Source organism: Schistosoma mansoni, chromosome 1 (assembly GCF_000237925.1).
Source record: "Schistosoma mansoni strain Puerto Rico chromosome 1, complete genome".
Classification (NCBI taxonomy): Eukaryota; Metazoa; Platyhelminthes; class Trematoda; order Strigeidida; family Schistosomatidae; genus Schistosoma; species Schistosoma mansoni.
Window position 1 is genome coordinate 39,806,779 of NC_031495.1, and position 27,344 is coordinate 39,834,122.

General features: G+C 39.6%; 2 protein-coding genes across 3 annotated transcripts; one reads left to right on the forward strand and one right to left on the reverse strand.

Moving 5' to 3' along the window:
• The first annotated feature begins 956 nt into the window (after positions 1 to 956).
• Positions 957 to 9,513, forward strand: Smp_167200 (putative ATPase). Its single transcript, XM_018794388.1, has 11 exons — positions 957 to 1,195; positions 1,230 to 1,306; positions 1,358 to 1,519; positions 1,553 to 1,622; positions 1,678 to 2,082; positions 2,107 to 2,159; positions 2,792 to 2,917; positions 4,518 to 4,642; positions 5,462 to 5,584; positions 7,108 to 7,387; positions 9,232 to 9,513. The coding sequence occupies exons 1-11, from the start codon at positions 1,003 to 1,005 to the stop codon at positions 9,373 to 9,375; spliced, it is 1,758 nt and encodes a 585-aa protein (XP_018648805.1). The 5' UTR covers positions 957 to 1,002; the 3' UTR covers positions 9,376 to 9,513.
• A 4,744-nt stretch (positions 9,514 to 14,257) lies between these two features.
• Smp_083080.1 (hypothetical protein) lies at positions 14,258 to 26,577 on the reverse strand (the record flags this gene model as incomplete). 2 transcript variants are annotated; one of them, XM_018794390.1, is made up of 7 exons in its annotated part: positions 14,370 to 14,594; positions 17,712 to 17,809; positions 20,625 to 20,628; positions 23,607 to 23,827; positions 23,868 to 24,080; positions 26,212 to 26,322; positions 26,370 to 26,529. In XM_018794390.1, the coding sequence occupies 7 exons, from the start codon at positions 26,527 to 26,529 to the stop codon at positions 14,370 to 14,372; spliced, it is 1,032 nt and encodes a 343-aa protein (XP_018648806.1). The 2 variants fall into 2 exon arrangements, with proteins under 2 accessions (XP_018648807.1, XP_018648806.1); XM_018794389.1 differs by lacking the exon at positions 20,625 to 20,628 and having other exon boundaries at positions 14,258 to 14,594; positions 17,712 to 17,813; positions 26,370 to 26,577.
• Positions 26,578 to 27,344: the final 767 nt, after the last annotated feature.

Consider the following 27,344-nt stretch of genomic DNA (forward strand, 5'->3'; position numbering starts at 1 on the left):
TTGCTATATGCTGACGACATCAAGGTATGGAGATCGATAAAGCGGTTTCAAACTTGATAGTTGACGATAAAGACTTCCAAGTGTATTGTGATGCATATTGATCATCAAGGTACAGATACTTGATGAATAACATTGAGCCTCCTGTTGTCCAGACACACAACGACTTGGGAGTAATCGTTAGCCAAGACTTGAAAGCTACAATACACTGCTGTAAAATAGCCGCCAAAGGTTGTAGAACTTTATGGTCAATACGTAGGGCCTTTAGTCATATTGACGCTAAAACCTTTTTGACTTTGTACACAGTGTTCGTGTGTCCTAAACCTGAGTACTGCATACAAGCTGCTAGCCCCTGCCTATAAAAAGACAGTGAGATTTTGGAAAGGGTTCAGAGAACAACAACTAAACTGATTCCTGGAGAAGAGAAGCTACCGCATGATGCTCAAGTGGCTAAGCTAAACCTATTCCCGTTGTCATATCGAAGAACTGAAGGTGACTTGATCACAGTTTTCAAATTACCTAGTGATAAATTTGCACCTGACATACCCTCACTTTTTTGTCTTCCAGAACAGAGAATTTCCGAGGACACTCCAAGAAAGATCACAAGCCCAGAACAAATTACTTGTCATCTGACTATCGACTTTTCCATCGAATCATCAACGAATGAAATTCATTACCTCTACATGTGATTGAAGCACCATCTGTCGACTCTTTAAAAAAAGTTGGATCGATTGGTAGACTATCATTACCAGGATTAATACAGGCCATCAAGCATCGCGTCCTTTCTAAACCGAAACTGAAAAGTAGTTTAAATTCCTAATACCAAATGATTCATTTTGCTCACTGAGTTTTTAAGTAACCGGGTTCTATACTGAAAAAAAACAATATTAAAAATCCTGAAATCTCTGATATATTTTCTAGCCTCTTTTGTATAGTAAGGAATCTCAGGTTTTGACCTTAAGGGAGGATATTTTGGTCAGGAGCGTTACAACGTGGTTGGTTGAGATGTCTTGGTTGTTTGGCTTTGGCAAACAAACATCGAAAGACTTCGACATTCCTAGCGATGTCCCACCACCACCAACCCCGCCTGCAAGTTTACAGGATAAAAAACAATCTAAAGATACTGCTTCTGCTTACCGATTTGATTCAGCTGCACTCGAAAGAGCTGCAAAGGCAGCTAGAGAACTTGAATCATCAAGTATGTAATAAATGTTCGATTCACGGTGTTTCAGAACATGCAAAAGAAGCATTTGACCTATCTCAAAAACATGAACAAACTTTACAGATGGAATATCAATCAAAAATGAAGGTATAGACATATATGTATTCAAGAGATGTGCCATTTGCATTGTTTGCCTAGGAATATGAACTTGGGCTAGAACAGATTAAGATACAACAATACAGAGCTCAGCAGGAGGAACGGAGGAAAACGCTAGAAGAGGAGGCGAAAATACAAAAGCAGCGCGCCGATTATCAAGATATGCTGGCTCGTAAGCGTCAGGAAGATCAGATAGCCTTACAGGTTCGTTCTTTGAATAGCTTTACTATAAGGTAGGCTAAAGCTCAAGCAGATAATCTAAAAAAACAGGAGGAATCTGTGCAGAAGCAAGAAGCAATGCGAAGAGGTAGTCATGATTTTAATAATTAATAAACATGCTTAATAACTGTTGCTGTGCACAGCGACAATCGAATTTGAATCGGATCTTCGCCACAAAAATGAAATGAAACAAATTGAAGCAAAGATAAGAGGTGAAGCTGCAGTCGAACGAGAAAATCGTGAACTGCGCCTTGAACGTGCACGTGTTGATGCTCGAGAGTATCGTCAAACGGTTTTGGAATCCATAACTACCGCTGGTTCTGTCATTGGTAATGGTATCAGCAATCTTCTCTCCCAGCCTGACAAGATGGCCACTGTCATTGGTTCACTAACGTTATTAGCTGGTGGAGTATATGGAGCCAAATATGGGATCGGAACTTTTGCTAAAGTCATAGAATCTCGCATAGGTAAACCGGCACTTGTGCGTGAGACTTCTCGACTAAATATAGTAGACACTTGTCGTCACCCTATCAAGGTTTGGATTTTTGGTTAGTACATTCAATTTTAGACAGCCAAGACGGTCCTTCAGCGTCCTACGGATCCCCTAGAAGGTATAATTTTGCGAGTAAGTTTACATTTTTCCTGTCTGGGTTGAATTCGACAATCGTGTCATCCATCAATGTAGTAAATTTTTCGCTCTTCAATGCCCGACGATTAGTCATTAGTGGTGTTGCTAATATCCAGAGCACTAAACTCGTTCATAAGCCGTATGTTCAATTTAATTTAGATTACTGGTACAATCTGAAGCCCTTTTGTACAGTTGAGTCGCCACCATAGTTTTTGATATCTTTGTAGTGGATAAAAGTGTTTCAGGGTAGTAATGCATGTTAGGATAAACGGATATTAGCTTTATCTTGATAACTGTCCAATTCCTTGACAATTATTGTGGGCTCTGAATAAATAATAAATTTGCAATCTAATGTGCTCGTGTCATAACTCATTTTATTCATATCGTCTTTGTAATTATCTGACCATAAGATGCTTAGTTAATTTTGTACCTACTGAATTAAAAACTCTGATGTCTCGAGTATTAATATCACTAGATATACCGGATCTGTGTATAAATCTTAAACTACTTCAAATGCCGGTTTTACAACTTGTTCATATTACTTTCGTGTATTGTTTTGCTTCTTAGGCAGCACTTTTACCATTGCTTTTCTCAAAGTCGTGTATTTTGTGAATTTCCGTTTTTCATAGCCTGAGTTGGAAGCATCTTTGAGAAAAATTGCAATTGCAACTAGACATACCAAGGCAAATAAAGGCTTTTATCGAAATATCCTAATGGCAGGTCCTCCTGGCACTGGAAAAACTATGTTTGCAAAGGTAAGTTTAAGTTCGTTGTATTCTGTTCACAAAATGGATCATAATCAAGGTAGGACGTAGAACAAATACTTCTACAGATAAGTTATTGAGTTACAACAGTAAATTGATTAGAAGAACCATGGTGGCTTGTGCCAATCTGGGCCATCTTTGGAGCCTTCGTGATGTTAGTCTGACTGTAAAAGGTCGGATCTACAAATCGTCGGTGAGAGCAGTTCTGCTCTATGCCTTGTGAAGACTGGCCTCCGAGTTGAGGATGTTAGATGACTCTCCATGTTTGGTCATCGCCGTCTCCAAAAGATTACTGACATCCAGTGGCGACACCATGTTAGTAATGCAGAGGTTCGTCAACGTGTGTTCGGGCGCAGTGACGACAATTCTATTGGTGTCGCCATCTTAAAACACCGGTCTCGGTGGCTTGGACATGTCCTGTGGATATCATCCCAGCGAGTTCCACACCGTGTGTTATTTGACGGCGCTGGGACTGGTTGGAAAAGGTGGAGAGGTGGTCATGCACGACATGATGTCGTGGTATGGAAGAAAGCTGTACAAGACTGTTGGTCCTTCACAACTTTCTGGTTGGACTTCTAGAAATGATGCGACACAGTAGCTTGAGACGTTATCAGAAATAGCTGAGAAAAGAAAGCAGTGGCAATCCTGCTGTAACTTTCTTTTACTGTCTTTTTAAAAATAAACGTAGCTTTAACTGAAAGAATTCTTCCCGGCTGTATTTTTCCTAATTTAACTGCTTCTGTTCATTATCGCCCTTTGATATTATACTCTCTATCTCTTCGTAACCTCATTTTTGTTGTGTGGTGCACATATGTTTGGTGTCCCCTTGTACTAATGTTTATTTGTTCATATCAGCAAATAAAATGACAATTATTCAGTTGTGAATCCTATTTTTTAAACACAACTACTAAACCGTTCATTTTACCATGTACTTCGCGTCGATTTATAGGAAAGGGAAACTGCCTTACTTTTAGTAAAAGTCCAGGTTATAGTTAATATCTATGCATCAATGAAAAGATAATATTGTAAATGCACGTAAACGGAAAATCGTTTATTCAACAAGCTGCACAGTTAAAAATACTGGTTAAAGCATGGTGTTTATGTCTTTTATTTCATTATGCACTGTCGAAAGCATGTATTTGCAATAAAGCTATATACGTAAAAGTCTCATCGTCCACAATTTTGAAAATTATCAATTTTGTTAGCAAGTAAAATTAAAGAACGAAATTGAATTTAGATATTTTTATTTGGTTTATCTACATCAGGTTATCTTGAATTTGTTTGTATCCAAACTCTCCTTGATACTTTTAGTTTTCATGGTGAATGTAGTCTCATCATTTTTATTTTGTATATTTATTAGCTACTAGATTTTCAACTATTTTTGGAGGTCTCCAGTCCGGGTATATTATATTAGGGATATTTTTTGCTGAAGTTGACGCTTAGCAGGATATTTCGTTGTGGACCTTATTTTGGCTTTTAAGATTGCGGATACTTCAGTCCTATATTGTTTGGTTATTTTTCAAACACTTATCGGTACCTGGATATAAAAATCCAGATAATACGCTACTTCTTTCTCTCTTTCATTTGATAGAGTTTGGCTATGCATTCGGGTATGGATTACGCAATTTTAACTGGTGGAGATATTGCACCTATGGGTAGTGAAGGAGTTACTGCAGTCCACAAAGTTTTTGAATGGGCCAAAACTAGTCGTAAAGGGTATGTAATGATGGTTCTTCTTTTGTACAAATACATCCAACTACATTATGGCAACAAAGAGTTAAGTAATGAAATGCATTAATTCTAGCTACTTACCTTACTACTGATTGGTGAAATAAAGCACTAAATCAAATGCTATATCATAATTCTGAATCCCTGATAAAGCTTCGCTTTGAAAGGATAAATAAGTGGGAACTGCACAGTGTGGTTTGTTATATTTAGTAAAGTTAATTTTACATAGTCAATAGTTTTCTGTAATTCGAATTTCCAATCAAGTGGATCTTTGGGAAGTTGGGGACTGAATACATGGGTTTGATATAAATTAAAAATGTACATTTAAAAAAGGGCATATAAACAAATAGCTTACCCCACCAAAGCCAAGTAATAGTCTTTAGTAATATATTATGCAACTACATATATCCTTCCACATTGTTGTTAACAATGGTATGTGGTTAATATGTATTCGCTCAAAATACATTTTTACCAGACTTCAATCATTTGATTACTGTTTTTGTATAAAAGGATTAGGACAGCAAAGTAAATAAGATAAATGAAAGAGTAAAGACTTGACTGGTATACGTGTTCGCTTTCGTTTACCAGTCGTAATTAATTGTTGGATCCTAGGACACTAGAAACATTAAATTATCTTTGATCTTAATAATGCCAATCAAATGAAATGAACGTGAATTTAAAGTTGGCAATAATTGCATTGTTTAAAAAGTGATAATTGTGTAGTATCATTTATAGAGTCTGGCTGCTTATTTCTTCAAGTCTTTAATATTTAATTTTGACTTCGATACTTTTTTATCAATTTTTTAGAGTCTTACTGTTTGTGGACGAGGCTGATGCGTTTCTTCGTAAAAGAGATCAAGAACGAATAAGTGAAGGTGTCCGAGCAACTTTAAATGCATTTTTGTACAGAACTGGAGAACAGTCTAAAAAGTTAGCTAAAAATCCTTAAACATTTTCCACAATTTCTAAAACCCTCGATTAAATAAGAGTGTTTATATTTAACAACTTATTTCTCGTAACTTTGACATATTCACAATAATCAACCGTTAAGTCTTAATATTAACGTCATGTTGTCTAGTCCTCAGTACTAATCTGTTTCTATCGATCAAGTTGGATTACTTAATACCACGGCGCTCTTAACTGACTGTGGATAATTAGGTTTGTCAGTCTTCCTCAGCTACATATCATCAAACAAGTAGCGTTTTACTTGTAAATTATGGTCTCCAGACCAACAATGTTTGGAAAACAATCAGGTCAGAACAATTGCTGTTAGTCCTATAGAAATCTTCAGTCAGTATTGTTGTGTCGCACGCAGTTTGGTTCCGGTATTTATACTGAAACCTCGTATGTACGAGCTCAATCAGCTAGTTGGGAAGAATGCTTTTTATCGGCTAACTAAATCGGTATATATGCTTGCCTATATATATATATATATACTACGCAGAAAATTAAAAAGCTTTCTGAAAAACCTGAATAAATTAAGGATACAATAAATTCTATATTAGTATGTCGATGAAAGTCTCTAGGTCGTAGCTGAGTACAGTGCAACACCTGATCGACTTTATTAAAATAAACAATTTAATCGGATACTAGTACTGTATGAACCAATGGTTAAATTCCTACAATAGGACGAAAATTCAGCAAAAAACTTAACGGGTTACCCCAAATATTCTATCTACAAAGAAAGAGGCTTAATACAGATCGTAACACACCAACTTTGGACCCATACCCGATGATCCAGACTAATAAAAGCTGTAGTTGGTCCGTTAGCAGTTAGATGTAAATATCTATGCCTCTTTAGTCGATTAAAATATTGCTTGTAAAAAATTAGCACATTCGGTTTACTGACCAACATTAAGACTTCACGTTTTAAAAGAAGCAGTTAACTCTACAATTGTTGACTTTACATAAGTGTGGAAAATATACACAGATTTGGTTAGACATGGAATTTTTTCATTTCGAAAATTAGTTCGCATGTCTTTGAATTTTAACCACTTATGAATTTCATTAAAAATTGCTGGTGCTCTGTGTTTGGAAAACAATGAGGTATATTCCTCGTAGTTTATTCGTTGACACAAATCTAACTGTTCCGAGGAATAGGAAGTTCACACACTGCCTACTACCGTAATATGAATTGTAGTTGTTTGATATATATCTTCATAATGTTTGACGTTTCAGAATTATTCCTAAAAAAAGTTAAAGCGGTTTAAAAAAAGATGCTACTCTTCTCATAGTAGCTATTCAATATAAATCCGTTGGTATAATTGGGAGTTGTGTCGATCAGGTATAATATTCAAACCATTGACCATTTTTACTAAAAACAAACCTTTCAAGGTTTAGAGTCGATACAATTGTTTTCGTCACTCAACCTAGTTTTTGTTCATTGTTTCACATAATTCTTAAACCTTAGACAAGTTTTATCAATCTAGTAATCCTAAATATTTTTCTTATAGATTTATGTTAGTTTTAGCCAGTAATCAACCTGAACAGTTTGACTGGGCAATTAATGATCGTATGGATGAGATTGTTCAGTTCACACTACCTGGTTTGGAAGAGCGTGAGCGATTGGTCAGGCATTACTTCGATCGTTTCCTCCTTCAACCTTCATTAACCAAAAGTCACCGTATTCACCTAGCTGAAAACATAAATTATGCTGTAAAATGTGCAGAGGTTGCTAAAAGGACTACTGGCCTCTCTGGACGCGAGATTTCTAAAATTGCAGTTGGATGGCAGGTACATGATTCAAATTTTTACATAAGTACTATTAATTTAAATGACAGTGCAACATTTTAAAAGAAGCAATAAAAAGATAGGTTCTAAACGTTTAAGAATAATTGAAATATTTACAGGTTATAACACAAATCAAACTTATCAATTCATAGACGCGAATGCTATTGCATTCTTATTTTCATCCTAGGAAAAAATAATTGAATATAAGCGATATCCCAAAATCTACGTAAGCGATTGTCAAAATGAAATATTTTAAGATATTCAGGGTTGCTTCTGAACTAATAAAAAAATCCAAACGCGCTCAAAATTTAAGAGCAATGTATGCAGTGTTAGATAACATATCACCAGTACTTATCTTGGCTTCCATAATATATGGAAAGAGAACAAGTCTGGCGTGTACCGATCGCTAGAACATCAAACTAATATTAGTCTGCTACCTCAAATTACCCAACTCCTGATTAAGTATGCTTGCATAAATCTTTCGCTCAGTATAATATTCAGTAATTCCCCAAGCCATTTCGACTTGTAACTTCTATCATCCTAATATGAATTAAACAATAGGTGGTTTACGTTAAAGTGGTGAAAGGCAGTAAAACATCTTTGAAAAGTTAAGAAAACCTCTCCCCATACTTTTGGGAATGTTTGTGCGAGTGTTTATGAGGATATATGGGATAAGACCAATCTTCATATATCAAAATCCAATATGCCACATACTAGTTTGAACTACTTTTTTACTATTGTGTTACTAACATGAAGGACCAGCACTTATTAAAACATGGTTCTGTAAACGAAAGACTTTCAATGACTGTGTATTTAGTGTTGTTGTTTCAGTATTTGTTGCATTAATTGCTTACACTATGCAATGTCCCACATGTCTGAACTTAATCCATATCGTTGTTATATTGAAGTTTCACATAATGATTGGCTAGTTGTATGTATCGTCACAACTACTACTCAAACATTTCATAGATACTAGCGAAGTGTAAAGGTTATAAAGATGGTTGTAGTGACGCGGAATGCTCTTATATATGACTTCTAACGTAAGTACCGTTCCCGTCTCATTGATTTCTTTTCCGAAATATAATCAACACTTCGGAGAAGTAAAATCTTTTTGGTTATGTGCTTTTGCTGTGCGTTACATTTATCACCATTATCTTCACTATTAATCCACGCAACATTGTAATCACATTTTATTCTGGTTCGTATCAGTGCGCGCCAATCATTGTTTGAAATAACTATTGGTATCGTACTATACTGGCATGAATTGCTGTACTGGAGTGTCACACATTTGGGATTTTCCGGCAAAACTGACAACGCTTGGTTTCCCGGGATGAATGATAGTAAACAATTCTATAACGTATACGACTTTTTAGTTGATAACAACAACTGACCAACCTCGCACATGTTAAACCGAAACAGGATGAGAACACATTAGCCTGACTTGTATGTAGATGTTATGTTAAGAAAATCAATAGCAAAATGAATATTACTGTCTACCGGCGTTAATTAGCTAGTCAATAATAAGCTCACAAACCTGACACGTTACCCTCACTGGTTTGATTTGAACTGATTAACTGCTTCCTTGAGGAAAATTCCTCACAATAATAGTAATTTTCTTTCAAACTGAGGTCTAAAAATAACTAGTAGTTGTTGTTGAAATTAGAAAACTCCTCACCCGATCGATCTTTCAAATTCCCCTCAACTTCATTCATTGGTGAAGTCCGCTTTTAGAAGTATTTGTTTAATTTAAAAAATGAACTAAAATGATCATCTATCCTTATATTTAACTCTATCGGTTGTTCAATATTTTATATGTTCCTTTCTTATTTCTGTTTCAACTGAAACAGACAGCTGCATATTCCAGCGAAGACGGTGTTTTGACAGAAGGTATGATGGATGCTGTTGTCGACAGTGCTATTGCAGCTAACCGTCAAAAACAAGAATGGCGACACTACAGACTTCCTGACGCGGTAGAAGCTGTTCCAAACTAGTACCACTTATAAGAACAAAGCAACCGGTTCTTGCATTATGCGTTACATCTGTTATTTACTACTTTATACATATGATTCCCTGTGTACCTAATCAGTAGTCTTTTTGAAATAAAATCAAGTAGCTTTTTCAATCGCCAGATAAAGTATAAAATTATCAACTGATTTTCTTTCTTAACAAAAAAATTTGTTATGTTTGACTTTTCTTCACGCAATGAACCTACAACAAAATATTTTTACAACTACATTTAGCGGTCCTGTAGGTACTTCAACGATCCTTTATCATAGATATTGGGCTGAACATTTTGAAATAAATCACCAAAGTCTAACTTGTTTATAGTCCGAACGTTTTAGTTCCCAACTAGCCTTAAATATGACTATAACGGTCATTCAGACATTTAAAGAAACGTTAACAAACTTCTGTCACTAAATCCTAAAAGCGACCGCAAAAGTCCATCTTACACACAAGTACGTAAAAATTGATGGATCTGCTCGAAGAATCCTAGGTTAAAGAATAACAACATACAAAAAATTTTCAATAAAACAGTCAATGCACCACGGATAGATTGTCGACAGTTTTATCGCTTCTATGCGAATTTAACATCAGCATCAGTCAGTCACAACGTAGAACTTCGTACATCAGTTCGAGTTGCCATACCACATTAACACAGAGATGCAGTTGTCGAATCAAATCCTACGGTGAAAGAAATAGTGAGAGTATAAACAGTGATTGTAAAGATTTGGGTTTAAAGATGTTATTGAACGAGGATAATAGAGTGAAATAAATTTGGAAAGAGAAAATAGATAGAGACATGAGGAATTCCGAAGATTAGAATCTGGTAGAACACACAGAGAGGATGCACCTTCGCCATTGCAAACGATTTTGAGCCATGTCATTCAAGGTCTCTAACCATCGGTTGCTATCATCTCGCGAATCCCAACCAGGTAGTCTACACTTACCAGCATGGCTCAGTCCAATCGTCAGTGACATCATGGATTTGTGCCACGTTTCGGTCTGGCCGCCCCTAGCTTTCTTCCAATCTACTCCTACACCATGAAACATTGCACGTTGGGGCAGTCGGTGGTTGGGCATACGTAACACGTGTCCCAACCATCTCAACTGATGAAGTTTCACTACTTCGTCAATTGATTTGCCATCCTTACCCAGTACCTGTTTCCTCACAACTGCACTACTTACTCGGTGATCCCAGGATATACGAACAATACTTCGAAGACACCTATGATCGAATACTAGTAGCCTACGAATATCCTCTACTCTTATCGACCATGTTTCATTGCCATAAAGTAGAACGGAACGAACTGCTGCACAGTAAACCCGTCCTTTGGTTGCTAGACGGATATCTCGCCTACGCCATAAATGATGCAAGTTGGTGAAAGCTAGACGAGCCTTCTGTATCCGCGCTGAGATTTCGTCACACACCAGACCACAAGGGCTGATGAGACTCCCAAGATAAGTGAAGCAGCCAACACGCTCAACTACTTCACTCCCTATCATTAGTTCAGGTGTCCATGCAACCCAATCCCGAAGTAACATTTTGCACTTCGAGGGGGAGAATCGCATCCCGAACATGCCTGCAGAGTTGCTTGTAGTGGTCAGAAGACTCTGCATTTTGTCAGCGACTTCACCAAATAAAACTATATCGTCGGCGTATTCTAAGTCAACAATTGGGCCTCCCGGTAAAAGTTCAACTCCTGGAGATTGAGATGATGAAAGTGTTATCTCCAAAAGCATGTCAATGACGAAGTTAAACAAGAATGGGGAGAGTGGACAGTCCTGACGAACACCACTTGAGGTAACCAATTTTGATGACAGTTCGCCATAGGCTCTACTCGACCAGTTGTGTTCGAGTAGAGAGCCTTTGTGAGGTTAATGTACTTCTTTGGTACTCCTTTCACTGACAAACACTGCCATAGAACCTCTTGATCAACGGAGTCAGATGCCGCCTTAAGGTCAAGATATACTACAATTGTGGGACGTCTGAATGTATGTCTATGTTCTAGGACTTCACGTAGAGTGAATATCTGGTCTATACTACCACGTCCAGGTCGAAAACCAGTCTGGTTTTTTCTAGTCTGCTCTTCACGAGCTTTAGTTAGGCGTCCAAGTATTATTGAAGCTAATATTTTAGACACTATATTAGTCAAACTGATTCCTCTGTGATTGTCACAAGAGGACTTTTGTCCTTTCTCATAGACTGGCACAATCAGTGATTGGGACCAGTCAGATGGAATTACGTCCAGTTCCATGGTTCTACTTAAGACCTCAGTCAATTTTGCTGCTAGTACTGGACCACCATCCTTAAAAAAACCTCAGGGGTAAACCTGTCAGAACCTGCTGCTCTCCCTCGCTTCAGATTTCCTATAGCTTTTTCAACCTTGTAAAGAGTTGGAGGACTTACATTAACTTGCCATTCATGACGACTAGGGATCGTAGGAAACCGAAGTGTGGCTGAAGGCCAGTTGAACTGATCCCTAAAGTGTTCTGTCCATCGATCCAATCTCCTGGATTGAAAATGAATAATGCGTCTATCTTTTCCCGAGATAGTTTCGCTGAAAGTTGGGTTCCTAATACCGGTTTCTTTAACAAGTCTAAATAGTTGTCTGATGTCTATTGCCGCTGCCTTTTCGAGCATCTATCACTGCGGTAGATGCTGCCGAGATCCATTGTTTCTCCCTAATCTTATGGTTTACCTTACTAGCGGATATCACTGCTGTTTCCACAGCTTTTCGGATGTCATTCCACGCTGCCTCGGGGTGGGCACAACTTACATGTCTGTCTAACTGTTTTTCCAGTTGTTCCTGAAATATATTCTTAGCTTGCTTATCATTGAGTAGACGCAGACAGATGCGTGCTCGCACTAGAGCATGATCTGAGTCTAAACATGTGCTCCAGAATGAGCGACAGTCTTCTATCGAGCCCCTCCATCGGTGGCTGATAGCGATGTGATCAAATTGGGTCCAACGTTGGGACGAATTCGGGGGTCGCCATGTCAAAAGATGTTTTTCCTTATGCTTAAAGTTAGTATTTGCAAGAAATAGGCAGTTATCTGAGCACAGCTGCAACAGACGGTCGCCATTATCTGTTCTTTTAGCCACGACACTATAAGATCCACCCAGGTGTCTTTCCCTTTCACTTAGTTTACCTACTTGAGCATTAAAGTCACCAGCCACTATTACTACATCAGAACGCCTAGCTTTTCGGAGAAGGTCAGAAAGTTTCCTGTAAAACTCATCTTTTATATCGTCTGAGCTGCAGTCAGTGGGAGAGTAGGCAGAGACGACGAAGAGGCAACGACGGGTTTCCCTATCTTTCCGAGTCCTTACTGATCCGTTTAGTCGGACAGCGCATAGACGACTGTCTACTGGGATCCAGTCTAAAAGAGCTAGTTCTGCCCTAGGACTTAATGATATACCTACTCCAGCGAGGCCACGGGAAGCAGCATCAGGGCTTCCGGATACACGAAGCGTGTATCGAGATGGTTCTTTATTTTGATTAGATGCGGTCAAATGAATGACGCTACTCGGATCTTGTATGCGCGTTTCGGAGACGCAGCACACATCGATGGTTTAAGATTCTAGAGTCCTAGCTAAGGAAGCCTGTTGTCCTATTTGGCACAATGTTCGGACATTAAAAGTTCCTATATGTAGTTTAGAGCGTGGTTTCAGGAGACCAGGAATAACGTTCCGTGTACTCGAATCGTTTGCCCTAGTGGTACGAGGTGATAAAAGGATGTGAGAAGGGTTAGTCGCGGAGATAAAAGAGTTATTAGCAGGTGTAGAAAGGATTTGAAAGTGACCAACTTGGTCTCGTGTGCAGTTACGGGTATGAGGGCTAATATCACTTCCCGGCTGCCCACACCGTGGAAGGGTATTTCTTGAGGGACCTGAAAAAGGAAGTTGGATTAGTGTTGGTCATAACGACCCGGGAGCGTGACCGAAGTGCCCAAGGGACAACTGCTTGGGGCCGGTCACGCACGGCCTTTTGTGGGGGATTTTTGACGTGTTAACTCCGTTCTTCAAAGGACCTTACCGCCGGAGACGGATATCCGTGGGATAAGGCGAGGTGTGCATTTTTAGGGTCGACCTTTTCTAACCCTACCCCTCCTTCAGGGCAGCATCGTTGTTATGCTGATTGTCTGAAGGAAACACCTTACTGCCGTCACACCTCTGTACAGTCAGGAGTACGACTTCGCCTTTGGACCTTGGGATTGCTGCTTTTAGTCTTACCGCTCTTCAACCGACCTCTCTGGCATGGTAGGACCTTGAGTAACGATTGTTCCAGCCAGCATAGCTCCACTGGTTCATCACGATAGGCAAGCCCGACCACCACGTCAAGGTAGCAGCAACGGTCGGGCCACAACTGCATTACTTGAAAATATATTCTTAGCTTGCTTATCATTAAGTAGAACCCTTAGAGGCTTCCCTGCAGTGTCTTTCCTACGTCCAGTAAGACGCAGACAGATACATGCTCGCACTAGAACATGTGCTCCAGAATGAGCGACAGTCTTCTATCGAGCCCCTCCATCGGTGGCTGATAGCGATGTGATCTAGTTGGATCCAACGTTGAGACGAATTTGGGGGGGGGGTATTTTGGAATGTATAAATGAAAGAAATATTCTTAGCCTATTGTATTTTTTATACCAATAGTGAGCAGTCTCTCGATAGGACATCATCCTACATGGTACGGTTACTGTGAAATCTTGGATGTCTTTTGCTGATAATCTGTTACTTCCCCTTTTTAGATAAATGGTCTGTAAGTTTGGCTTGAATGGACATCTAGCTTGAGGAATGTACGCTCATAACGTGTTCTGTAATTCAGCTTGACAAACAACAATTTGTTTGATTCCTTAACAAAAATAAAAGGGAAAATATCACAAAATATTATATTAGGCTGTTAACCGCTTACAACGTAAAAGTAGATGTTATAATTAATACATAGTAGACATCCTATTCTTGAAGCCATTTCGGTAAACCTCTTAAAACATACGTCCACCATATCCGTAAGTTTGTTTCAGTGCAGAAAGGAAAATAGTGAGCCATCCGTCGCGGGTATTTTCCAAGTCATAAGCAGGAACATCTTTTTGTGTTAAAATAAGGCGTGTTCCACCTTCAAAAGCATTCATTTTCAAAGTCAATGAGCTGTAGTGGTTCTCGGGCCAATCACGTTTACGCCATCTCATTTGAATACTTTTACCAGGATCCTGAACATTTCGTAGACAACAAAATGGTTCACATTAGTTCAAAATTAAAGGATCAAAGTTGAACTATTAAACCGCTGAGACAAACAATATTCATCAGTAAACAGACAAACTGTCAGTAATCAGAATTTTATAAACGGTAATTATCCCGGACGGTTAAGGTGCATAAACAAGTTTGGGACACGTGAAAAATGGTACCATAAGTTTTACAGGAATTATAACCATGACACCAACGAAACAAAAAAAACACCAACTAGAAATATGAGGGCTATTGGCGCTTAACTTCACTGTGAAGACCCACTATGCATAGGCTTGATAACAAAACCGTTCGGTTTCTATAGGTTTTGAGGAAAATATCACTGCTATGCTGTCGCATTTAGCTTTATACTTATTGTTTATGAAATCAACTAAATCTGCAATCACCAGGAACAACGGCCATCTGCTGGCCTTTCCTAACTAACTAATTTATGTAAACAAAAACAGTGCGAAGGGTCATTAAAATGTATATGCGTAACACAATAAAAATGAGGTCGTGAAGAAATAGAGAATGGAAAGTGGGTACAACACAAAAAACAACAATGGGCAGAAATTAGTGTATAAAAGTGAAAAATTTGTGATGAGTAGCAGTTCAGTTAAGAAATATACAATCTATAAGAATTCTTTCAATTAAAGAACTCTTATTTACGTGAGGAAAATTACAACAAGACCGTCACTGGCTTCTATTCTCAGCCATGTCTGACACCTTGAGGGCCCCGACCCGGGAGTCGTGAGAGACTAACAGTCTTGTACATCAAGAATTCAGAAGATCAGAATTTGGCAGAACACACAGAGAGGATGCACCTTCGCCATTGCAAACGATTTTGAGCCATGTCATTCAAGGTCTCTAACCATCGGTTGCTATCATCTCGCGAATCCCAACCAGGTAGTCTACACTTACCAGCATGGCTCAGTCCAATCGTCAGTGACATCATGGATTTGTGCCACGTTTCGGTCTGGCCGCCCCTAGCTTTCTTCCAATCTACTCCTACACCATGAAACATTGCACGTTGGGGCAGTCGGTGGTTGGGCATACGTAACACGTGTCCCAACCATCTCAACTGATGAAGTTTCACTACTTCGTCAATTGATTTGCCATCCTTACCCAGTACCTGTTTCCTCACAACTGCACTACTTACTCGGTGATCCCAGGATATACGAACAATACTTCGAAGACACCTATGATCGAATACTAGTAGCCTACGAATATCCTCTACTCTTATCGACCATGTTTCATTGCCATAAAGTAGAACGGAACGAACTGCTGCACAGTAAACCCGTCCTTTGGTTGCTAGACGGATATCTCGCCTACGCCATAAATGATGCAAGTTGGTGAAAGCTAGACGAGCCTTCTGTATCCGCGCTGAGATTTCGTCACACACCAGACCACAAGGGCTGATGAGACTCCCAAGATAAGTGAAGCAGCCAACACGCTCAACTACTTCACTCCCTATCATTAGTTCAGGTGTCCATGCAACCCAATCCCGAAGTAACATTTTGCACTTCGAGGGGGAGAATCGCATCCCGAACATGCCTGCAGAGTTGCTTGTAGTGGTCAGAAGACTCTGCATTTTGTCAGCGACTTCACCAAATAAAACTATATCGTCGGCGTATTCTAAGTCAACAATTGGGCCTCCCGGTAAAAGTTCAACTCCTGGAGATTGAGATGATGAAAGTGTTATCTCCAAAAGCATGTCAATGACGAAGTTAAACAAGAATGGGGAGAGTGGACAGTCCTGACGAACCCCACTTACACACCACGACATCATGTCGTGCATGACCACCTCTCCACCTTTTCCAACCAGTCCCAGCGCCGTCAAATAACACACGGTGTGGAACTCGCTGGGATGATATCCACAGGACATGTCCAAGCCACCGAGACCGGTGTTTTAAGATGGCGACACCAATAGAATTGTCGTCACTGCGCCCGAACACACGTTGACGAACCTCTGCATTACTAACATGGTGTCGCCACTGGATGTCAGTAATCTTTTGGAGACGACGATGACCAAACATGGAGAGTCATCTAACATCCTCAACTCGGAGGCCAGTCTTCACAAGGCATAGAGCAGAACTGCTCTCACCGACGATTTGTAGATCCGACCTTTTACAGTCAGACTAACATCACGAAGGCTCCAAAGATGGCCCAGATTGGCATAAGCCACTATGGTTTTTACTATACGTGAATTCATTTCATCACTCATACTACTATGCACACTTACACGGCTACCCAGATAAACGAACTCCCCGACTTCTTAGAACTGACTACTCAAAATGAGATCAGGTACAGTGTCCTAACAGTCTTGTAAAAGTGCTTAACACTTAGAAGGTGGGAAGCACATGCCGTACCTACGGACACTGTTTCCCAACTGATTAAGATTGCATGGTTTTTGTAAGTGGTAGGTGTCGTTGTGAGAACGAACATTTAAACCGCTTACCATACCGGTAAAATACACGCTAGAAGACAATGTGGCCGAAAGGCTGAACAACTGGGATCTACGACATTTGAAAGGCATTATAGAGTTACATAGACATAGTTGGCAAATCATTCACAGATTGAGTTAATGATTTAATAACATTAAGAACCAAAGAGTTTAACTGAAATGCACTACGAAACAGTAGGCTATGTGAAGTGGATAAAGCCTTTACAATAGCAAATAAAGTGGTCATCACAACGAGATGGACAATAATTATTACGTTATTAATTAACACTACTGTTAAGTTTTATAAATTTCTCATAACGGTATCGGTTATTATTAAACGTCTTCCTGGTCCTCGTTATATTTTACCAAATACTGGATGCAATTTATACCGCTCAATAAGCCCTATTTTAGTCAGCCACCATATTTCTAAAATAATTTTAAGTAAAATTGTGCAGCTTCAGTCGATCGTACTCTTGAAAAGAAAACTACATTTATTCAACTACCTATAACTGTTTTATATCAAATGAACTTATTCTTTTGTTCAGATATACCCAAAAAAAAGTGTGAAAATTAGCGACTACTTATAGATAAGTTTACTTTTGAATTATACTAGTGCTTTTCGAAAAATTGCTTTGCATGGACAAAGATCAACGGGACTTACTAGCAAATCGAAGATTCCTGTAATGTTTCCACTGAAGACTGAATATGCTCCACCAACAACTGGGTCCACAGTGGCCTCAGATCGTGTAAAAGCTTTAACTAACTAAAATTAGAAAGAGCGCATTTGTACCTAAACAATTTGATATTTATTTAGTAATTTATTAAAGGTAACCCAATACAAACAGAATTTAACTGGTGAAATGTGTGTGATATGGTATTCCAACAAGAGTATCAATTTAAAAACAATTCACATCGTGATATGATCATACACTGGTCAGTGAGTCAGTCAAACATAATGTAAAACATGGCACATACATCGAGATGTACTAGTATAACTCTGAACTCTGGAACCAAATTTTGTTATTTTCGCAAACAGGGTACAACTAATTCAAAATTATGATCAAATCATATTTTTTCCTTAAAATATTTCACAAAAACTACTATAACAATTCAAGATTATTTTGTATGACTTAATATCAAATAAATCTATGGAATATTATGAAGGAGCATAATTTAGATCAACATACTCGTATCTACTAACTAGAGCTAACGTAAATTACCTCGTCTATTAAATATACATCTTTAGGGAGATTTATTGGAAAATTGGCTTTTTGTTTAATATTTTTGAAATAAGACAACAGGTTTTGTGTCAGTAATTACACTACTATGGTTTCAAATATGCGAAAACAGTCTAGTTCGATGTTCTTCCAGTCAATGATGCATATTTAAACTTAAGAAATTGAACACAGATGAGAGTCTTGGTGCATGAATTAACTGGTTACAAATAACGAGTCGCACCAACATATTCAAATAGTTAGCGGGAGTCACTATCTAAATTTAAAGTTGTGGTTAACAAATTCCCAGAAGCACGTGAAAGAAAAACTAGCGTTTAGCCTGATCAATCCAGTCAGACAGTAAACTACAACGTAGGACCAGGCATATATATGCATCGGTCCAAGTTGCTACACCTCATTAGCACAAGATGAACACCGATTTCATAGAAGTAGTTACTTCAATAATAGTAATATATAAAAGAAAGATTGCATATAAGGATATGATACAGAAAGAAATTATTTGGTAGAAAGTATAGAGTAATTTTGATCTTATAGTTTGAGGAAAGACAGAGAGTGTACATACCTACGTTAGTGTGATCGATCATGAGCCATGACACACACAGTCTCCAGCCATTGGTTACGATAGTCACGCGGACCCCAACCAAGTAGTCCGCACCTACCAACATGGCTCAGACTAGAAGTTAGTGACTTCAAGAACTGATGCCACGTTTTGGTTTGACCGCCCCTAACTCTCTTCCAATCATCCCCAACACTAGTCAGCATAGCGCGTCGTGGTAATCGGTGTTCAGGCATACGTAACACGTGGCCCAACCATCTCAGTCGATGAAAATTTATCACCTCACCAACTGATTTACCATCATTCCCTAATACCCTGTGTCTAACCCCACTATTACTTACCTGGTGATCCCAGCAGATGCGAGCAATATTTCTAAGGCATCTGTGGTCAAATACTAGTAACTTACGAGTATCTTCTGCTCTTAATGGTCATGTTTCACAGCCGTAAAATAGAACAGAGCGAACTGCTGCGCAGTATACTCGTCCCTTAGTTGATAGACGGATATCTTGTCTTCGCCATAGATGACGTAAGTTGGCGAAAGATAAACGAGCCTTTTGAATCCGTGCTGAGATTTCCTCAGACACCAACCCATCGGGGTTGATCAGACTTCCAAGATAAGTGAAGTTGTCGACGCGTGGTTACCACAAGATGATTTTGGTCCCTTCTTATATATTGGGACAATCAGTGATTGTGACCAGCCAGATGGGATTACATCCGTCTCCCAGATTTTAGCCAGAATATTAGTCAACCTAATCGCTATAATTGGACCACCATATTTAAAGACCTCTGGAGCCAATCCATCAGGACCAGCTGCTCTTCCTCGTTTCAGATTACTTATAGCCTTTTGAACTTCAAGTAGGGTCGGGGGGCCTACTTCAATGTTCCATTCAGACTGTCTGGGAATAATGGGTAGTTGTGCAGTAGCTGAAGGCCAGTTAAACTGCTCCTTTAAGTGTTCCGCCCATCGTTTTAAACGTCTGAGCTGAGAGCAGATAAGGGTTCCGTCTTTTTCCGAGATCGTTTCACTTACACTTGTCTTCTTAATTCCGGTTTCTTTTATTGGTCTGAAGAGTTGCCTGGTGTTGCTTACAGCCGCTGCCTTTTCCATCTCTTTTGCTTCCGTTGCCCACCACTGCTCACGATCGTACCTTAGGCTTTTAGTCAACCTAGATCTCATTTGTTTACGCTCTTCGTCGTGTTCAGAGCCTGATGGCATGAGTTTACGAGAATCCGTCAGTGAAATAGACTTAGTAGAAATCCATTGGTTTTTTGTAACCTTTTGGTTTAAATGACTAATAGATTCGCTGTTGTTCCCACAGTTGTTTGTGTATCTTTCCAGGCAACATCTGAGTCGGCCTCGTTTTTGAGATTGCCCAAGTGTGACTTCAGTTGTTCTCAGGATTTTTCTTTGGCTTTCTCATTGTTGTGTTCGTCTCTAATGGGTTTTCTTAATGTAGTTTCCCTGCATCCAGAGCGGTGCAAGAAACGCATGCGCGTACTAGAGCATGATCAGAGTCCAAACATGTATCCCAGAACGAGCGACAGTCTTCTATCGAGCCTCTCCAACGATGACTGATGGCAATATGGTCTATTTGAGTCCATCGTTGGTCCGGTGTAGGCGGTCTCCATGTTAGACGATGTCTCTCCTTATGCTTAAAATTAGTGCTTGCTAAAAACCAACGATTGTCTGAGCACAGTTGCAACAGACGATCACTATTATCTGTTCGCTGAGTTGAGATAATAAGATACCCATCTAAATGTCTTTCTGTTTGGTTTAAGCTACCTACCTGGGCATTAAATCCGCCTGCTACGAGTACTGTGTCTGAGTGTTTAGCTTTATGAAGAAGTTCAGAAAGCTTACTGTAAAATTCATCTTTCACTTGATCCGGGTTGCAGTCAGTGGGAGTGTAGGCAAAAACGACGGAAAGGAAACGGCGTACGTTCCTATCCTTCCGAGTTCTTACAGAGCCGTTTAGCCGAACAGCACATAGACAACTGTTAACAGGGACCCACTCTAATAGTGTTTGTTCTACCATCGTACCAAGTGCTATGCCCATACCTGGCAGTCCACGAGAACTAGTCATCCGGTTGCCAGATACACAGGGCGTGTATCTCGTCGGCTCCCCGTTTTAGTGAGGTCAAGTGAATGACCACACTAGCATCCTGTATGCGTGTTTCGCAGACACAGCATACATCGATGGTACGAGGTTCCAGGGTTTTAGCCAAAGAGACATGCTGGTTGATTTGACATAGGGTGTGTACGTTGAAGGCTCCAATGTGTAATTTGGAGCGAGGCTTCAGTAAACCTAGGACAGTGTTTTGCACACAGGAATCGTTGGCTATGGTGACACTTGAGGAGGAAGCCAAAAGAGGAAGTTTAGAGTTGAAATTCAATGTAGGAGGAATAATGGGAATTGAAGAGGGAGACTGATTATGAATAAAGTGATCTTGATTGTTAGAGGTATGAGGGCGGTTATCACTTCCCGGTTGCCCACACCGTGGAAGGGTTCTTCTAGGGTTACCTGAAAAGGAAATTGGGTTAGAAGTGGTCTTAATGACATGAGTGACCGCAGCGCCCAAGAGACATCTGTTCGAGGACGGTCAGTATGACCACAAACGAAGGCTGTTACGTTATGGAATTGGGCAAAGCTTGCGTAAGGACCGAGAAGCCTGGTGGTCGGAGCGTGCTAATGAGATGGAAGCAGCAGCTGCATCTGGTAACTGCCGGAAGCTCTTCCAACTCACCCGAGCCACTGGCAGCAAGAAGTCTGGTGTGAGTGAAACAATCTACGAGGATGACGGGATGTCAATCACTAACATCTCTCGACGTCTTGGACGATGGGTGGAATTCTTCGAAGAGCAGTTCAACTGGCCTGCTGCTCTGGCAACATCAACCAGATTGTCCTGCTCCCCATGGCCGGTGACGACTGATCCACAAGGAACTCCAACTCTTGAAACGCTACAAATCACCGGGCCCAGATGACTTACCTTCAGCTCTTTTTAAAGATGGTGGTGACTTTCTGGCTAAGGAATCGACTGTGTTGTTTACAAAGGTTTGGGAGCTAGAAAGTGTTCTAACACCATGGAATGAGCCGATAGTCGTCCCTATCTTTAAAAAGGGTTCACGTTGTTCCTGTAACAACTATCGGGGGATAAGTCTACTTCCGATTGCGTCCAAACTATTGGCTTCTGTCATTCTTCGTAGGTTGTTTAAAACCCGAGAACGATTGACTCGCGAGAAGCGGGCTGATTTTTCTTCTGGTCGAGGATGCATTGATTACATCTTCACCCTCCGCCAAATGTTAGAACACCGTCATACTTATCGCAGGCCAACAATCGTAGTTTTTCCTGATATCAGGGCTGCCTTCGATTCGTTGGACAGAACTGTTCTTTGGGATTGTCTATTGAAGGGTGTGCCTGAGAAGTTTAATAACATCTTAAAGGCCCTGTATACGAACACCTCAGGCAGAATGAGGGCATAGAACCACCTTTCTCCCTTGTTACATTCAAGCAGTGGGGTTAGACAGGGTTGTCCAATCTCACCATTCCTCTTCAACTTTGCCATCGATGACATTCTGGAAACAGCTCTGATGGATGTAAGTAATGGCGGTGTGGATCTGCTGTGTGGAGAGACTTCTCGACCTTGAGCATGCGGATGACATTGTCTTACTGTGCGATAATGCCCAAGGCATGCAGTCCGTACTTAATCAGTTGGCAATCAGTGTCCGCAGGTACGGTATGTGCTTTGAACCCTCCAAGTGCAAAGTACTCCTACAAGACTAGCAGGATTCTAATCCTGTACTCACCCTGAGTGGCGAGCAGACTGAAGTAGTTGAGAAGTTCGTGTATCTAGGTAGCTACATAAGTGGTGGTGGTGGCGTGAGTGAGATCGATGCACGTATGATGAAAGCCAGAGCGGCTTATGCCAATCTGGGCCATCTTTGAAGCCTTCGTGATGTCAGTCTGGCTGTAAAAGGTCGGATCTACAACGCGTCGGTGAGAGCAGTTTTGCTCTATACTTGTGAAACCTGGTCTCTCCGAGTTGAGGAAGTTAGACGACTCTCTGTGTTCGACCATCGTTGTCTCCTGCTGCTTTTAGTCTTGCCGCTCTTAAACCGACCTGTTTGGCATGGTAAGACCTTGAGTAACAATTGTTCCAGCCAGTATAGTTCGACTGCTTCATCACTATAGTCAACCCCGATCACCGCGTCAAGGTAGCAGCAACGGTCGGGGCTTCAGCCTGGACTAATAAATTACTTACTTATACATCGTAAACTGCAAATTTTCAAATACGTGAAAATATGGAGGTCTCCAGAATGACAAGTATGAAAACTACTTTACAGATTCAGATCATATGGTTAAATTTAGATCTTCATTATCAATGAATTCAAAACTTGTTATGCTCCCCCATGTCCGATATTTATTGACCACTACACTTCTCACTCTCAGAAAGAACATTGGGGTAGCAACATGATAAATCCCAAGAAACAGCTGTATAAGCGCAATTTACACATAAGCTTTTAGTATCTTTCCGGTTTTGCTACAGGCGCTAATGATGGAGATTGGACCAATCAGGGAATTAAAATTTGAACTTGAACTAAGCATGCAGCGCAAAATGTCCTGTTAACAAGACTATTTGCTTTAAAAACAAATTTGCAATCTTAGAATTTACAGAAAAATGAGACATGATTTTTCCCACATACTTAATAGGAACAACCCTACAACCTTTGTGATTCTTACTGTAATTACATATGGAGCTAGGTACCTCTTTAGTAGTGAGAACTCTGTAAAGGTCATCCGGAGTACAGAAGAACTCATCTGTGATTGAAAGATCTCTGTTTGACAGGTCTTTAGGTTCTTTGATTCCATCGGCAGTATGGAAAGCTTTGTTGGTTGTTTTATCTAGAGCCGCGCCAGACCGTGTTGTACCAGCAGGATTCACGTTAGCACCATTCTTTGATGGGAGGATAAGACCTTGAGCATAATCTGTTACAATAAACTCGAAAAAAATTAATCACATACTAACCTTCTTTAAGTAACGTGATGTATTTATCCAATTTGGATTTGATAAAATCAACACCAGTTGACTTCATAAAACTCCCAACTAAATCACCATCAGTGCTGGAAGAATTCCAGCTCGTATTAGTATCACATTTATTTACACCGTATTCATCAATCAGACTTATAACTTCCACTTTTCCTACAATTTTCGCCTTGTCTTCCGAACTTTTTATTATTCCTGTTGGAATGGTGACAAAAAATATGACGTCATTGAAGGAATGGAGAAAGTATACTAGATCTAACAATGCAAATCAAAAAAGTGGTGTCCGATATGTTTTAGTCTCTATGATCAGTGTAAAAATTCAAAAACTCTTGGGATTTGAAATCCAACTAAACCATTCTAATGACGGGGATAGAATCGTGTCTAAGCTATCAAGTAGTACAACGTCAAGCCACTATGAGCGAAATCTACGGTTTCTAGTTTGACACGTTTTCCAAGAATTCGCAGTGTAACAAAATCGCCAATATTGAGGGAAACCAAGCAAAGATACAACATCCGTCAATGTAGACACAAACTAACAGCTTGGTTCAGCTGACGTTACCACTGACAGTAGTCAGATAGGTACAGAATGCCACTACAAATTGGGATGAAATTATAATTTACGGATGGCCTTTGAGCAAGGCTTAGGTGACCTAAAGATAACTCACCACGACTAAGAGAGGGTTATAAATTAGTATGCAGGACTATTATTGGAATTTAAGGTTAAAATTCAGGGTTGGGAATTACGGTAGTGGTCTGAGCCATGTTGGTAGATTCAGACTACTTGGTTAGGGTCCGCGTGATCATCGTAACCAATGGTTGGAGACTCTAGGTGGCATGGCTCAGAATCGATCACAATGGAGTAGGTGTATATACTCTTTATCTTCCCTTAAACCTTGAGATTAAAACTGCTTCATAACTTTCTTCCTTCCTATACTATATCCTTATATACAAACTTTCTCTTATATATTACCACCCCTAAATTAACTACTATGAACTCGGTGTTCATCTTGTTGTGCTAACGAGGTATGGCAACCTGGACCGATGTATAAATGTGCCTGATCCTACGTTGTAGCTGAATGACCGACTGATTGGCTCAGAATCGATCACACTAACGTAGGTATGTACACTCTCTGTCTTTCCTCAAACTATAAGATCAAAATTACTCTATACTTTCTACCAAATAATTTCTTTCTGTATCATATCCTTATATGCAATCTTTCTTTTATATATTACTATTACTGAAGTAACTACTTCTATGAAATCGGTGTTCATCTTGTGCTAATGAGGTGTAGCAACTTGGACCGATGCATATATATGCCTGGTCCTACGTTGTAGTTTACTGACTGACTGGCTGGCTGAGTACAGATGCTAACGGATTGAAAAGTTAAGACGTTAGGTGAAAGCACCGGGATGTAGTTTTCGAATCTTTTCACAGAGACACAAACATGACTCTTAACTGTATTCAAAAGCACAAAACTAATTGTTTCTCACTCTGTAAGAAATAACGGTAATTAATACAGTGAACCACAGATAAAACATTGAGAGGAAAGGTTAGACACGAAAGCCGTTTGCTGACTAACTGTTAAGCATTCGATTTAGTATTAAGGTGAATGAAGTGTCGCATGTTCACGAGTATTAAAAATCGTAGAAGGGAATCATTAGAGTTAACTTACTGAAAACGCGAAATATCAAAACAATGAACTCTTGTATGTTAAAGACTATATTATAGCACATCCACCAAGTGCTCTAAACACTAAACCGAAAGTATAACAGTACGACGGAGCCAACAAAGATTGAAAGTGAACAAGTGGCAGGAACAGATAAGTAAGCGCGTGTACTTTAGTGGTGTAATATATTTGATGGTAGTAGAAAGTGAATTAATCCTTGACACTGTGGTCGATTATGTCAATCCAATTTTAAACCAAATTTATCATGCTGACCCTAATCAAAAAAGTGGATTCTATCCCTCCCGTAAAATAGAAACCATACGGCTGGGGATCTAAAATGATTCTAGGAAAATGACAGCTAAAATGAGATTTTCTGTCAATCCATATAGCTCTATCTTTCGCGTGATGTTGAGATCTCTCAAATATTTCACTAATCGCAGTATATAGTGTAATTCTTAGTCATAAGACATCGGAGATTCGGTGCTACCAATAATGGATAACATAACCGTGACAATGAGCTAACTAATAATAATAGTTGGTACCGATGATAAGGTGGGTCGAGCTATAAAGTATCGAGACTGAATCATGAGTTCTGCTTTAGATATAAAAGTCAAATGTAGAGGAACCAACTACAATACATAAACCAATATAGAACTTACCCTCCCAGTCAATCACAATCTCCCACTCGTAAAAGCACATTAACTTTCCCTTTCGGACATAAACATTAGCCTCCCCATCAAGTTTAGAAATTTCAGTGACTTTACAAGCATCTTTAGGACATAAAAAGTTGACATAAAAGTTGATGGACACTACTTACATAAATCATTTTCAATCTTAGAACCTTGCAGCAGCTCTTTTATCTTATTTATAGACCAGCCGGTTGCATCTTTATCTGACCAGTGCCAGTTATTAACGTTTTTTGCATCTGCTCTTTCTTCAACAATCCACCTGGGATCACCTTCTCCCCACTTCGCCATTTTGACAAGAGTTAGGACCCGGCTGCAATGGAATGATCGCGAAATAACTATGCGTTCGCCCAAGGTCGCGAGAGTCTACCTTTCACTGTTCAATACACAAGAAGCCAAGGCAACTAGAAAAAGATCGAAAGATTTCGCTTGTCTTTCATGGGAGGTAATAAGATAACTGGCCAAAGAAATTACCCCTATAGATACTGAAACAGTATTTTCTGAGACCGCTATAATTTCGCAATCGTATCAAAATTTATAAACTGTCCTTAAAAACCTTTTTTCATGCTTGTATTTGTTCAGATAACCTGTTTACTCCCACAAACTACCATTTTATCAAAAAGATTTTGGATAAAGTGAACAGTAACCTATCTAACTGTCTAATGGCGCGTTCATCAACGACGAAACAACAGTAGTTTAGGGTTAAACAAGTTGTAGCTGTAAATAATTCCCCAAAATCAATAGCTCATTAAGTGTTCGACATTGGATGCTGACCACGTTGTTTAAGTGGACTTGTTTAGCTGAAGGCTTTCGGTCATGCATCCGCACCAGATCACGTTTCAACACAGCGTGGGACACAGCTCCTACGTTTCATTAGCCAGCTCATAGAAAAGGTCCTCGATATATTGGTAACGAATCAAATATATCTTTCCTGCCTCCTCTCGTCTGACTTCTGATTTCTATCTGACTGGGAACGACCGAACATAGAAGGTGCTACTGGTATCCAGTTGTAAAACTAGAATATCCGTTGCATCCTCATTGGTGAGACCGACGTGATCTGGTACACCAAGTCAATATACTGTGAGTCTGTTCCATTTTGGAATATT